This window comes from Perna viridis, chromosome 14 (genome assembly GCF_037379345.1).
Source record: "Perna viridis isolate PV_CMFRI_1.1 ecotype Kerala chromosome 14, ASM3737934v1, whole genome shotgun sequence".
Taxonomy (NCBI): Eukaryota; Metazoa; Mollusca; class Bivalvia; order Mytilida; family Mytilidae; genus Perna; species Perna viridis.
The window spans coordinates 16,502,705-16,518,983 of record NC_142458.1 but is presented as its reverse complement, the minus strand read 5'-3'; the positions used below and the strand labels follow the sequence as shown (position 1 = coordinate 16,518,983).

At 33.4% G+C, this 16,279-nt stretch overlaps 1 protein-coding gene across 1 annotated transcript; it reads right to left on the bottom strand.

Moving 5' to 3' along the window:
* Positions 1 to 6,626: 6,626 nt before the first annotated feature.
* LOC148598397 (uncharacterized) lies at positions 6,627 to 15,262 on the bottom strand. Its single transcript, XM_088561793.1, has 6 exons — positions 15,115 to 15,262; positions 12,233 to 12,385; positions 11,034 to 11,219; positions 10,594 to 10,656; positions 7,747 to 8,007; positions 6,627 to 6,679 (listed from the first exon to the last, which is right to left on the bottom strand). The coding sequence occupies exons 1-6, from the start codon at positions 15,188 to 15,190 to the stop codon at positions 6,675 to 6,677; spliced, it is 744 nt and encodes a 247-aa protein (XP_088417919.1). The 5' UTR covers positions 15,191 to 15,262; the 3' UTR covers positions 6,627 to 6,674.
* Positions 15,263 to 16,279: the final 1,017 nt, after the last annotated feature.

The window sequence follows — 16,279 nt, the reverse complement described above, 5'->3', positions numbered from 1 at the left end:
ATTAACCGATCACGTGATTCATTTCTATTGGAAATTTTGACATTTTATAACTTCTCATTCCTTATTGTCAACTTTTCTTTCATCTGTTGATACACACCCCGTTAGCACTTTCGTATGGCGTTTCAACATAACAACTCATTTTAAGGCCAGAGCTGCCGTAACTATACGGACTATTTGCACCGTGCTAGACAATTATGCACAGGAGCATGTTGCTACAAGATTGAAGTCATCCCTACAGGAGTTTTATTGTTGTTATTATGAACTCGTGGGTTGTTATTGTGTATCCATCTGTACCACGAGAAAAGATATGTTCACCGTGTCATAGTTTTCCTTTCCTCTTTCTTCTACCCCGAACGTAAAATTTTATAAGCAATTCTGCGCTTGCTAGCGGGCTACCGGTGCACCGGGTCAATTCTGCACGTTTTAGTGGAGACCGGGTTGTTCATTTATTTTTGTTTTTGTGCGCGTTCTTTTGTTTATTTCATGTTTGTTGTGTGTGTGTCTGTCTGTCTGTCTATTTTTCCTGTAAAGTCTTTGTGAAGATACATGTACATGTATGAACACTAAGTATTAGCTTCTTTGAACAAACAATTATGTAGTGATGTACGGACATATATTAAGCTAAATAAAACTACTTATGTCTCCCTTAAAGTAATATTACATACATGGCTGTATTTCTTGAAGGATGATACTGCACTTGGTACTATGGTGAAATGTATTTGTGTGCGTGGGAGGGGGAGGGTTATGTCAAAACCACTATCAATTTCCATTTTGAATTAAATATTTTATTTTTGGAGCAAAAACATCACAATGTTGTCTCTTCTTAGTTGGAAAATTGTGCATCAACTTCAATTATCTATGATGATACATCATGTGCCTTATAAATCACATACTGAAGAGATTCTTTCAAAGTGCACATGCAGACTCATGTCCTAAACCTATCACATTTACACCAAATGCTAAGACACTACATACTAAGTTATCTTAAAAACTTTCTGTATTCATTTATGCAGATTTCGGAGAATGACAAGTCTTGAAAAATTTATAATGAAAGAAAATATAGCCAAGAAATTGTTGGATATGGAATATTTTCTAAGATACCATACAAAAGTTGTTGGTAACCATGTTTTGTTTAGCAGAAAAAGGAGATAGCTTTAACACAAGTTATTAACTTTTCTGCAAATTATATTATAAATAACTACCATATTCAATGAAAAATGTTTATTTTCTAAAAATAAGAAACTAAAAGCGTAGTCTGCTATCGCAACTAAATCGGTTATTCACAAGTATCCGTCACACGTCAACGTATCTGAGGTCAAAAGTGCGCTTGTTTCAATGTCGCCGCTATGTGAAAAATAATATGGTTTAGAAAATGCAAAAGTGCAGTGATATGCGCTATGTCGATTTACTTGATTTATACTTCATTTCAAAGAGCATATTTCATTTCATCTGAAAACTGCTGCGGGGAGTTATCTTTCGGTAGCGTTTTGCTTTAATATTAGTTGAAATACAAGGAAACGCAACAATACCTCATCTCAAGCAAGCCATTCTTTTAATTTCATGTATTTTTTTCAGACTTCCCGTGGCACTTTTGAAAAAACATACATTGATCTACTATTAAAATTTGGATTACACTTTTGTCATCTGCCCGCTGCACTTTTAACATTTATGTGGTCCAACCAAGACTTGATTAACCGATCACGTGATTCATTTCTATTGGAAATTTTGACATTTTATAACTTCTCATTCCTTATTGTCAACTTTTCTTTCATCTGTTGATACACACCCCGTTAGCACTTTCGTATGGCGTTTCAACATAACAACTCATTTTAAGGCCAGAGCTGCCGTAACTATACGGACTATTTGCACCGTGCTAGACAATTATGCACAGGAGCATGTTGCTACAAGATTGAAGTCATCCCTACAGGAGTTTTATTGTTGTTATTATGAACTCGTGGGTTGTTATTGTGTATCCATCTGTACCACGAGAAAAGATATGTTCACCGTGTCATAGTTTTCCTTTCCTCTTTCTTCTACCCCGAACGTAAAATTTTATAAGCAATTCTGCGCTTGCTAGCGGGCTACCGGTGCACCGGGTCAATTCTGCACGTTTTAGTGGAGACCGGGTTGTTCATTTATTTTTGTTTTTGTGCGCGTTCTTTTGTTTATTTCATGTTTGTTGTGTGTGTGTCTGTCTGTCTGTCTATTTTTCCTGTAAAGTCTTTGTCTTGATTTTTTTTTCGTTTTCCGCTTGAAGCTTAACCAATGTAGCTGAACTATGCTAAAAATTAATTTAAAAAGTATATTGAATTAGTTTATCATTTCATATAACAATTTATATTATGTAAATTTATAGTTCATGTTTAAAAAACTAGCGACGATAATTATTTTTAATAATATTTTACGTATTCAGAAATTTTTGTTAATTGATTTTTTATCAATGATACATGATACTAGAATTCAAAATTGAAAAAACGAATGTTTTATGACAGTTAAATACAATCCTATGTGTTAAATAAATGTTCCATCGATACTGAATGTGGAATTATTTTTTAAAAAAAATTAACAACTGAAAACTCGATTTTCATGTAGTCTTTTTATTTAATCTAATTATTAGCGTAGCACATTGACACAATACCAAGAAAGCAAATAGAGTAGTTATACCACTTTTGCAAACTTTAAGAATTTAATTTATTGTAAACTTTCTATAGTTTCCATCGAAATGAAAACATCACACTCGGTGCTAGAGTAGGAAAATTTAACATTTTCCCGTCCGTTCCACTATTTGACTGGAAAGGAAAATCAGAAAGCCAATGATATAGTTATTCTGATTTTTTTAAACGAAAAGACTTAGTTTTATCGATAATGTTGCTACAGTTTCCATCTAAAGGAAAACATCACACACGGTGCTAGAGTATGGGAATTTAACATGTTTTACTTCGTTCCATTATTTGACTGGAACGGAAAATCAAGAAATCCAGGGTCAGAGTAACAGATAAAAGAAAAAATAAATAAACAAGGAAAATGGACATGCAAAACAAATAACTGCAATGATAACTACATAGGCACAAAAATTAAAGAGAAAGATTCTTTCATAATTTCGTCTTACCCCACTACTCCATTTTTATCACCTCACCATCACTATACATCATTATTATAACAATCCTAATCTCACTATCGCTCTATATATATCAGTCGCAGATTATATTCCATTGTATATGTCACAAAAACGTTACCAACAAAATTCCCCCATATTTCTAAGAAAAATCCATATCAATTATTACATATTCCTATACTTCACCCACTGCATCCAAAATTTTCAATTATAAAAGGCTATTGCAGAACCTCGAGATTGAGGACTTCAATGCTAAACCACCTGACTATATTTGCAAAAACTCTCCGTCTCCATTCAAATATGGTCCTTCCGGCCACGGCGTTACGGGAGATTCAACCATCATCGAAAAACAAATCTCTGCGCAATATCCTTTCTAAAGATCCCAAGTATCGTGGAGGAATACGCAAGAAAATGGATAAAACGAAAACAAGAAGACATTTATTCTCTGTCAGAGTAATTAAAGGCCGTGAGGTCTTTAATTTTGAAACGAATGCATGTTATAAGTAGGTGCCAATGCTACATCAGTTTTCAAAGACCCCGATGTAGCAAAAATATTGTCTACTACACATGACAAATATGTTGTCGTACCAGAAGACAAAGCCCAAAACATCATTGTTCTTGTCTGCAAAACATTTCATATCCAATGTTTATTATGGAGATGGACATAGAAAATAATAACAGTGATAGGACTTATACTGCTACCACATTTTCTAAAGAGAGATTGTGGAAAACCATAAATCTGTGCTATCTTCTTTTGGTCTCTCTACCAAAGGTGATGATTGTGATTTACCGTCTATGTACTGGATTCCTAAACTCTACAAGAATCCATACAAACAACGTTACTTAGCTGGATTTGCAAAATGTACCACCAACCTCTTTCAAAACGTTTTAAGTAATATACTTACAGCTGTCAAAGAGGGTCTGTAGTCCTACCACAACACTTGTTAATCCCGTAATGGTATTAATTCAATGTGGATCCTGAAAAATTCGAAAGATCTTTTGGAGACAATCAGTTCAAGACTATTATCAGAATATAATAGCATTAAAACCCATGATTTTTCAACTATGTATACTTCTATTCCCCATACTCAGTTGAAATCCCGACTTTAAAACATCATATATCGTTTTTTTTTCAAAAACAAATGGTACACCTATTTAGGTGTACAAATATATAGTTCTCGGTAAAGATTCCTCATACTTTGTAAGAAATAATTTCAAATCATCTTCCAAATATACCGAGGAAGAGGTTTACAAAATGCTGGAATTTTTAATCGACAACATAATTGTCCAGTGTGATGGACGCGTTTTTCAACAAATGGTCGGCATTCCAATGGGAACAAATTGGGCTCCTCTTCTTGCTGACCTATTCCTTCTCTCTTATGAGGCTAACTGTAGCTGATCTGATGATCCGAAAGAAAGAATATGGTTTAGCTAGATCATTTAATCGCAGTTTCCGCTATATAGATGACGTACTATCTTTAAACAATCCTAATTTCGGAGATTTGATACATCGCATCTACCCCCCAAAGAACTTGAAATAAAGAATACTACAGACGCTGTGAAGTCAGCCTCATGTCTTGACCTACACTTAGAAATCGATGGTAGAGAAAAACTATTGACCAAATTTTACGACGAACGTGATGACTTTTCATTCAGAATTGTCAACTTTCCTTTCATCTGTGGCAACATCCCTTCAAGACCTGTGTATGGATTGTTCATACGTTATGCCAGAGATTGCCGAAACTACGGAGACTTTTTGTATTGCGCTAGAAGGCTAAAAACCACTAATTCCACTTTCCATAAGCTTCTATGCTAATTTCACAATATTCAATGGCTTCTCTGGACTTTACCCTAACTTTAACCTGCAGAGGACTATATATCAGCATGATTCTACATATGTCAGCTCACAATCCTCAGAATGGCATGTGGGGTTAGCAGACTTGCAGTGCAGTACTGGTCACCGGAAGTGAAGGGTCTTTAAATAGCATGGGAAATCCCAGTGTTTTCACAAGATAGGGGTATATTTAAAAATCATTATGGAGATTAGGCTTCACATCACAAGAAGCAAAATGCACCTATAAAATGTACAGAAATGTTTTTCCTTTCAGAAACTGTTTAATTTTTTTAAATAAGATGAGAACTTTTTTCACAGCACTATGAGGAACAGGGGTAATTTCTGCGTAGGACTATTTTTGTGTACGTTCCAAATGCTCATTGGTTGAATTGGTGGTCTGTAACCAGAATACTAACAAATGGGCTTCTGGAACATGGTTATGTTTCTTTAATGGAATCCGAGTTGCTTATTTGCTTTTGTTACCTTGCATGTATGATTTAAGTTACTTTATGTTCTCTGTTGTGTTTGTCTGTTTCCCATGTCTGGTATTTAACCCCTCCTGAATGGGGGAGGGTTGCCAATGTGTAGAGACAGAAATGGATTATTTTATGAAATATTATTCAACAAAATTAATAGCATTATAAAGGTCTGAAATATTCCCAACGATGTTAGAACTGTCAAATTTGCGAAGCAACTTTTTAGTCGTTCCCTCCGCGGGACTCGAAGTCGTACCGCTGTGACAACACCGCCTGTACAAAGTCCAGGGCCCTAGATCACTTGATCAGCTAGGCTATATAAAATATAGCTTGGCCGGGTCAATCCTCCTCGTAGGATTAATCTAGCGTACTAGATTAATCCTATGTCAGCGAAAACTGTATTTTTTATAGTCTAACTGGCCGGTGGGGTAAGCGTCCCTTGCTTTTTTTGTAATATTTTGACAAATCGTTTTCGACACCATCTGAAAATTTTGTTCTGATATTAAAACGGGATATCTGTTGCTATATTCCCTAATTGAAAATGCACGCAAACTTTAATAGGTCTGATGGGCCAATAATAGCTGTGTACAGAAACTATGTATATTTACTAACTGACCAGTAATTATAAGAAGCCGCTGATCGATGAAAACGAGGAGTGACCTTGGACAAGACAACGCCGATAACACATATAAGGGCACAAGTAATTAATCGAACAGCACAAAAAAAAACAAGCAAAAAAATAGGACAACCCCACAAAAACGAGTGCAATAATAAGTGCTCCGTAAGACTGAACATCCTTTCCTTTTTGCAGGACATCCTCTATGTTATTTGTTGAATGTTAAGTCTGTTGAAAAGAAAACAGAAAAGGACATCTTTAACCGTTAGAGGTTGATTATAACAACTTTTTTTAAAATGGCATTCCATTCCATGTTAGAACTATCTATAGTATATTACAATTTTATTAAATGATCAGTATTCTATAAATATAAATTATGGGACATGTTTTAGATTAGAGAATGGTACATGTATATTTAAAGAAGCTGTACATCGGAAATGCCTGAACCAAGTCAGGACAATTACGATTGTCATCAACTTAAACTAGATATTGCCATTTCTATATGACTTTCCCTTTGAATATTGCCTAGAGATTATCAGTTTGGTAATTTTGTTATTACCCTTTATAAATAACAAAATTATTGCAGCCCATGGTTGATTTTTTATTCATTGAAGTACCCAATTCTTTCTGGCATCAACCTGATATAAAAAAGAAACAATGTTAGCATCTCAGTACTCATTCTTGTGACAAACTTTGCACTTTTGCTGGTTATCTTTAGAGTTTTCTATCCAAACAAATCCACAATTCATTGGTCAAACTTTTTGACGTCGGCAAAATATTTGGGAATTCTCATATAAACTTAATATGTTCGTTTATACTATTCATATAAAAACGTATGAATTTTTACGATTATAGCAACAAGAATAATGGGTCTGTTGTTTTCTTATTGGCTAGCGAAGGAAACCAATCCCTTTCATATCACTAGTATTATTCCTTGTAAAAACTGAAAAAGTTCTAACATGAGTTTAAACAATTAGTCGAATTTCTATTGCTTATAAAACAATACTTTATCTACTTTGTACATTATTGAATGTCATTTTTATTATCAATTCAGACTTAAAATATGCTGGAAAAATCATTCGTTTTTATTGAATATACATCTTCATATCTGATTTCCCATGACCAAGACCGAGACACATGTTTTATTACGTGTACTAAAATCATACATGTGAGCTTCATTTCTTTCATTTAAGTAGCAGTCTATATAAAATTCAGACACTATTTATGGTAAGGTGATTCATGGTATAGAAAAACCCATGGATCAAACGATACTTCTTTTCAGGGGGAGGGGCCTATATATGCTATATTTTATGTGAGAATAGTCCTTTCTGTATTTAGATCTGTACTTGTTAGAAAATTACATTTCAGTCTCCTACTGATATAAACAAAATCAAACCAAATCAAGATAGATAACTCTTGCAAAGTTCTAATTACATCTCAAAAGCGCACCCCCCCATGCCAAAATAAGATTTGTTGTGTGATAATAACGGTTTCTGAACAAAAAATAAAGCTGAATTTGGTGGGTTTTTGACATGAATGAATCACCTCCTGTCCGATTATTATAAAGACTGCTACTTGATAATATTCCCAATGTACATACATGTATTTCAGTAAATGTACTTGTATCATCTATATATATATATCAGCTTTATTTCTTCCGTGAACTATTACAACCTACATATGTACTTTACTCATATTTACGTACCTATCAGCATATTCATACAAGAATGGGCGCAAAACCACATTTTTTCTACGGGATCCACGGAACCGCTTGGTGGTTTTCCGTCCCCGTGACTAGAGTGGACTCCAGTATGTGGTTGGCTGTGGTAAAGTTGATGATCTTGATCATAGGCTCTAGTTGAAGACGGTAGAGGCATAAAAAATCCCCCAAATCCACTGCAGTTTGCATAACATGTCTGCACATTCGGCATATTGACATCATCTGGCCAAGGAGCCGCAAATATTGCTTAAAGAAATAAACATTCAATACAAAAATTGAAAAGCAAGTTACGAAAAGAACATTAATCACCCAATTGTGTTAACGAAATTTAAGTGTAAGTGTTTGTAACAATCAGGCAAAATCGGAAAATCAGAAGCATGCATGTCAAAACCTCACAGTTCTGACAATGTGATACAACTCAAGGATACTTTCTCCATTTGAAAAGACCAATATTTGATCTCTGCATCACTGGCTTTGCTCAGAAATTTTCCAATAGATTGTTAGAAAAATTAGATTTTTGAGAGAGTTATCTGCCCTTGAAAAGTTAATTTTCAGTGCATTTCAATGAAATAATAACTCAATGGTCCAGCATGATACGGAAAATCTTGTCCGTTGATTCTGATAGTGACAAAAGTCAAATGAAACTACCAAAATGGTAGGGCTTTTTTATACCATGTTTCACCCACTGCCTGATTCTAACAGATACTGACACTTAAAATGCATAACGATTTCACTTTTTTTCAAATCCGCTGTATCTTCACATGTTTAATACAAAAAGGGCAACTCGTGTTTGAATATAATTAGGTTTTAATTGTAGATTTAGTAGTCGCTAAATAAGTTATTTGCTATTTGCGGCCATAAATTCGAGATTAATGACGACATAGCATCAAATGTAGTATACTTATGTAAGAGTAATCAAGGGAACCAAGGTTATAGCGGTAATCAAAAGAACGTTATCCAGGGACAAAGACCAGACATGGAAAACAGACACACACAACAAAGAACACAAAGCAACTAAAATCATACATACAAAGTAACAAAAGTAAATGAGCAACTCGGACTCCACTAAAAACTGGGAGCATGGACCAGGTGCACCGGTAGGGTGAGCGTCCTCTGCTTTTCTAGAAACACCCGTCGAGTTGCTCATAAAAAGTCAAGTCCGGGGTAAACAAACGAGGAAAGGAAAACTATGACCCGTTGAATAAATCAGTTTTCATGGTGCTGATGTAAATCATAATGCAACTTTCGCATATATGTTTTTAAAAGCATTAAACATTTAACGGGGTGACCAGGCAAAAACCAGGCAGTTGATGGCACATGATATTATTTTTCAAAACTTGTTATCCCTTTCAAATAATAAATGCATCCTTTCTCAAAGTTGACTGTTGGTTTTTGATTAACTGCAACTATTAAAGAGAAAAAAATGGCATAGAAAACATTGACATTCATTGAATTGTAGTAATTTTTGCCGGTTGTTTTATTAGCAGACATTTTTGAGTCATTGTTGATTAAAAAAAAATTAAAAAATTGTTGATTAAACATATCTCCATTGTTGATTAAAAAAATCTATGACATTAGTGCCTTTTGTATAATATAAACATTTCATTAGAATCACAGTTTTGATGGGAAATAAATTATGTTGTGCTATCCATCTCAGAATTGGCTTTATTTGCACCTACAAACTCTCAGATGAATGTTTGCGAATGAGGCCAAACATAAATTGAATGGGTAGAAAAATCAATGTGATAGATAAATTTACACCTGAACGTAAATTTAAAGATTACGTATTACTACAAAAATTAATAGAACAATTAAGTACACTAGTACTATTAATCTCTAGTGTAATCTAGTAATATGTGTGTCTATCTAGTAATATGTGTATCTATCTAGTAATATGTGTGTCTATCTAGTAATATGTGTGTCTATTCAGTTGGCTGATGGACCTACGAATATAATTTCATTATTTTGAGTGAAAACGAATGTAAATCCCCTCCATCCCCCTATATTCCCGAAGAAAAGAGTGTCTCAGAAATAGTTGGGACTGGTCTTGAGACGATCAGAAATGGTCCGACTTATTACAAATTCACGTATCGGTAACCTCTTTTGCATCTTGCAAAAAAAAACAAATTCTCAGGGCCCATAGTATAACACACGTTTCATTTTAAGATACTTCGAAATATCGCCATTTACCCTCCTTATAACAATCAATATTTTGTTGTCGAATCTGTACATTATCGATCCGATTGATTTTGAGTTGCATTTTTTTTTCAGCTTTTAAGATGTGAAACAAATAATTGATAAAACGTAGGAGTATATTTCATTTTAGTCACTGTAGCTTACTGTTAAATTGTGTAGGATGCTAACTCGTTGTTCACGACAATAGAATGACAACCTTATAAGTTCAAGTGTTTCACAGACTCAATATGCATTCCATCCCTACTAAATATTATCCCTATGATATAAACCCTATTTGTTAATAGAGATGAGTGTTTTATGTCATTAGTACCTATTGGGTGCAAAGGGTCAAAACAAGAAGATTTACAAAGGCGCGTTTTGTTTTCTGTTGCAGAAAAGCCGCTGATTTGTTCCTTTACCCATCTTCTATGCGATGCTGCTATCAAAATTATTCTGAAGAGTTTGATTCAACAAAAGCAAATTCATCAAATTTGTTATGTTCGTATTGAAATGACCTCTAAAATAAAACAAAACCCAAATCAAAGCACTTATATATTTTGAACATCTGTCATGAACACATGAGAATGATAATACAGATTAAATAGTTTAGTAATTGATCACACATAAGTGAACAAGATCACTTGGTCTGGGACTTACCATCAAGTATTGTCTCTGTTTCGTTAAGGGATAAACCTTTCCGTTGCGTTTTCAGCAAAAATTCTAAAGTAGAAGAAAAAAGATGTTGTAAAAAATGTATTTTTCGCCATTTTTAGCTATGATCTTTTTTACTCGTGCTGAATTCGTTTAAGATTTTATAAATCTCTTCATGGGTTTTCTAATCACTTTTATGTTATTTAGCATAAAACGACGGGTCTGTTTCCCTTGATTTGAAAAAGGAAGCACGCACTGTCAACGACATTTTTAAAATTGATAATTCGTTATCGCACGCAACCGATATAATTGTGCTAGAGATGTAATTATTCTTCCAAAATATTTTTATTTGTTTTCAAGGCAATACTCAGATGAAGCTAAATTATAAGTTAATGTTGATATCACGATATCTTTTTAGCAAAGATAAAGTTATATCTTAGTCTTACTTTTTAGATGATTCAAAAGTCGGTTTTGTGGTGAGTTGAATTTAAAGTGTCTGTGATGGTGCGGTCCGTCAGCACTGACAATAATTCTGTCGTCGTCGTCGTCATTCCCGCTGTTTTCGACGAATTCCTCTTCTGTGAATTTAATCTGTACCTTATATTCTTTCTCGTCGATACCATTAAGGATATCTAAAGCACATTAAGTGTAAGTCTTTGTAAGATTCAGGCAAATTGTGAACATGCATATCAAAACATTATTGATCTGACAATATGATTTTACTCAAGAATGCTTTCCCTATTTAAAAAGACCATCATTTAATATCTGCATCACTGGATTTGCTCGGATTTTTATCAATAAAATGTAAGGAAAATAAGGATTTGACAGAGTTATCTGCCCTTGTTATTTTCATTTTCAGTGCAATTTGATGAAACTACAACTACAATTTACCAAATTAATATTGAAAATCTTGTTCTTTTTCCCTGATTTTGATGGTGCAAGTAGCAAATGTCGGGGTTTATTTTTCTTACCATGTTGAACCTACTGCCTGATTCTTACAGAGACGTTAATGTTGAGGTATTTCATAGTTGTAAATAATAAAAATGTTTGGGGATTGAATTTCAATTTTTGTCAGATTTGTTGTTCATAAAAAAAATATCAAAGTCAATTAGATTGTTTTCAAACTTATTTTTTACCATTTTGAATTGATCCCCAATTTATAGTCTTTTACGTATTCGGGCCGAAATCGTGTTTCCAACATTCAAAAATCCCAGTAGGTTACTAATAGTCCTTCGGAGTTTCAGAACATGTTTTTATTGGTTTTATTCCATGGGTTCAATACTGTGATTATTGTCCCTTTTCCTGCACTTGTTACAGCTACAGAGCGATTCCTAATTTTCTAAATTTTGATGTATCATAAATTAGGCTATTACAAAGGTGACATCTACCAATTGCTCGTAACAAGATGCAAAGAGGATTTGTGTATGATTCAATATGTATATAATTGAATACATCTGTCCAGAAAATACCAGTACTACTTTATCATCTTGACAATTTGTTTACTAACAGTCGTTATTGTACCGGCACTTTTTTTAAGAATAAACTTCGATAAAAAAAATAGATAGTCAGAGAGTTTTTTTTAACTGTCAATATTCTAGGCATGTTAAGTAAAGGTCCGTATTCAACATTATTTAAGTATTCATACCTTCGATATAAAACTGTCTGTCAAATATTTCGTCCACTAGCTTCGTAGCTATCTTTAATCGCACTTCGTAAATATTCATTAATACCTCTTTTAAAAAAGATTGTTCAGCAATTTTTTCTTCATTTGGTGTTCTGTGACCATCAAATGGAAAACCTGAAATAAGTTTGCTACTATCTGAAGGCAACTCGTGGTTTTTCTGTACTATCAAGCGATAGGGAAGTGCAAATATTATTACATTGTCATTTTAAGGAAGTAGACCTACGGTAAGGAACTTAACTCTTGAAATCAGTGATATGTTTGTATCGCATTCAATTTCACCAAATCCCATCAAGCTTTCATTGGAAACAGAATAAAATCAGTCCAAGTTACTTTGATGCTTACAAAAGATTGATGTAGCATGTTAAATAGAAACGTTCCAATGATTTGTAAGAGTTATGTCCCTTACCCTAGGTCTACCTCCTTAAGAGATACACAGATACGTATGAAAAAGTGTTGTTTGAATTTCCTAATATGGTTTGTGCATGTTGAAAATGTTTGATTTTTTTTTAGTCATTGACATTTTACACATCACTGCATTTAGCTCCTTGTTTATTTTAATATGAATTTCAAAGGTTTTACCTATGAGAGATGGAGCTATATTTACTCATTTAACATTATTTTTTATACTACAGATGCCACCACCAAAGGGAATATGCAAGACATCTAATAATACGCTGTTCGTCTGCGTCACAAGTTGAAACAATCACTCCATAGCTGCTTTCAATATTATCGAAAATTGTCACTCCCAACATTACGATTTTTGAGCTATTCATGTTTCGGAACATCTACATATATCCTATGTCAAGTTCTGTTCCTTTAATTCAAATGAATTTGTATAGATAAGTGAAAGTAAATCTCCTTATGTGACAAATTATACGAAAATAGTATTTTAATCAAGTCAAGTCCAAAATCAAAAAAGATATTACACCATCGGAGCAGCTGGTACTGCAATGGGCCTGACTTGGTACAAGTATTTCAAACGAAATGGTGGGTTAAATGGGTGGGATTATCAAAACATTACATTTAAACCAAAGAACTCGTCGCACACCGCAAACAAACTTACAAGAATAGCTTACAAGAATACAAAGAAAAGGAACGACACAATATCCCTAAAGAAAATAGGGAACCGTTTCGTAGTCCTTGCGTAGCAAAAACTGAAAATGAATTAAGTGTCAGTCTCTGTAGGGATCAGGCAGTGGGTGAAACTTGGTATGAAAACAACCATAATTTTGATAGTGTAATTTTGCACCATCAGAATCAAGGGAAAAAGACAATATTTTTCATATCATTTTGGTGCATTGAGTTATAATTTCTTTAAAATGCACTGAAAATGAACATGTCAAGGGCAGATGACCTTGTCAGAAACCTCATTTTTTTTTTCTAATTTACATTCTATTTAAAAATATAAAGCCAGTGATGCAGAGATTAAACAATTACAAATTCAAATAGAGAAAGTATCCTTGAATGATATTATATTGTCAGATTGAGGGTATGATATGCATGTTTCTGATTTTTTCCCATTTTGCCTGATTCTTACAAACGCTTACACTTAAGTCTGAAACAATTTGGTTGATTTTCGTTATTGGAGTTCGAATAAAAGTTAAGAGTAATCAAGGGAACCAAGGTTACAGCGGCAATCAAAATAATGCAATCCAGGGACAAAGATCAGACATGGAAAACAGACATACACAACAAAGAACATAAAGTAACTAAAATCATACATACAAAGTAACAAAAGCAAATGAGCAACTCGGACTCCACTAAAAACTGGAAGCATGGACCAGGTGCACCGGTAGGGTAAGCGTCCTCTGCTTTTCTACAAACACCCGCACATCTAAGTACGATACATTTAAAACGTCGTGGTGGCATTTGCATAAATCAACCATATAAGTCTTATGTACAATTCTTTTCTTATTCAGATTTTCCTTTGTATTTGATTTTAATAATGCTGATGAGAGGTTACTCATTGGAACACGTGTAGAGCATAAAGAAATTAAATTTGCAATATTATATAATTGCTTCTTTCGTATATATCATTATAAGAAAATAATTTCTTGCAAGCAAAGCGAAATGTATTTATTTTTGCTGTTGTTTTAATAAGCTCTCCTTGATGATTGCAACAATCTTAAGGAGGTAGACCTATTGTAAGGGACACAAAATCATTGAAACGTCTGTATTCAGCATTCTACATCAATGTTATGTAAGCATCAAAGTAACTTAGATTAATTTCATTCTGTGTCAAATGAATGCTTGATAGGTTTTGGTGAAATTGAATATGATACAAACATATCACTGACTTCATAAGTTATGTCCTTTACCCTAGGTCTAACTCCTTAATCCATTCAGTTTAAGCAGCATTCCACATAAGAATCATGCAAAATGGGATTCATGATTTGAAAGCCTACATATTTTTACTGTTATTATTTAGTTTAAAATGTCATAGTAAACAGAGAGTAATATGTGGCTTTTCATATATATCTTGTTCATAAGAGATAACAATTATATATAATGTACTGTAGAATTCAAAATTAAAGGAGATAACTCTGTCAATGACACTGAAATACAATAGAAACTATTGGATTTCCCATGTGGATTATCTCCTTAGAGCAAACAGTTTGGAATGAATAATTTTGCATTTCCTCATATAGACCTATAAAGCAACTAAATCGCAAGCATAAAAATATGTAGCCTTTTTTTAGGTGTATCATATTTTTCAGAATTTTCATGACTCTTACAAAGACCGCTACTTAACATGTGTATCATTCAAGAGCAAACAAACAATACTACAGACTATTTTTCATACAAAATAAATGATCAGTAATTAACACATAAACAAGCCTTACCACACGCGGTCCATTGCGTTGAGGGGACCACTAACGCCAGGTACAAAATTCTGACGAAACCCCATACCGACAACATGGTAAACAATGGGTCGATAGGAGATACATTGTCACTCGTGACATGGTGCGAGCCTACTGACAAGATAAGGCCGTAACTGTGGACTACTTTTATCTAGGTAGATCTATTCTATAAGGATTGCATAGTAACATTAATGTATGGAAATAGGATGTGTTTGTTTACAAAATAAGGTTCACAGTATCGAAATCATAGACGATATTCAAACGAAATTCGGAGATTGTGATATTCTTTCTTAGTACTGGATATCTAAACTTCTTTAATGTCCTCCGTGTTCTTTATAAAAAAAAAACGTTTACTTACAACAATAACAGAGATTGTGAAATCATATTTTTTCTACAATGGATAAATATCAAGTTCACTATATTACTGTTGTTTTTTTTATTATTTTATTAATATTGGCCACGATCTGTTGCCTACCTTATCCTTAGATACTTTAGAAATAAGGAATTTACATATGCACAAAAAAAACAAAAGAGTTTCTTTTCTTATTTCATCTTATCTTATCATATTTTTTTGCTAGTGCTAAAATTTATCATTTGAGGTTGCACGTATACTTTTTAAGGCAATTTATTAGTCGCGGTTAAGTGAGCAAAGGATTGTGTTATTTATATGAACGCAAAACTCTACCCCTACTAATACACAAATTCCCTTTTCAGATACTCTCTTTCTTTTCTTTTTTTTATTTGATATATATATTTTTATATATTTATTTTTTTCTCTTCCTTTTTATATTTTTTTTCTTGCTATATTTTTTTATTTCGTATTTATTATTTTTCTTCTGATCATTTTTGTTTTCAATTTAGACCTTCACACTATGTATGCATATGTGTAAATGATACATTATTCTTATCTTTTGTTCATATTGTTCTATGTATGTGTACAATATATATGCGTGTAACGGAGAGGACTCCGCTGAGTTGTGAAACTGGTGTCTTATCCTTTTATTCCTATTTGAACAATAAAATATCAAAAATTCAAGTTGGTTCAACGAATGGTTTTACTATAAATCATGTCTATTGCATTGGCCAGATGAGGTTAATATTATAGATAATGTTGTGTTGACCAATGTTGTTTGATAGTCAATATTAT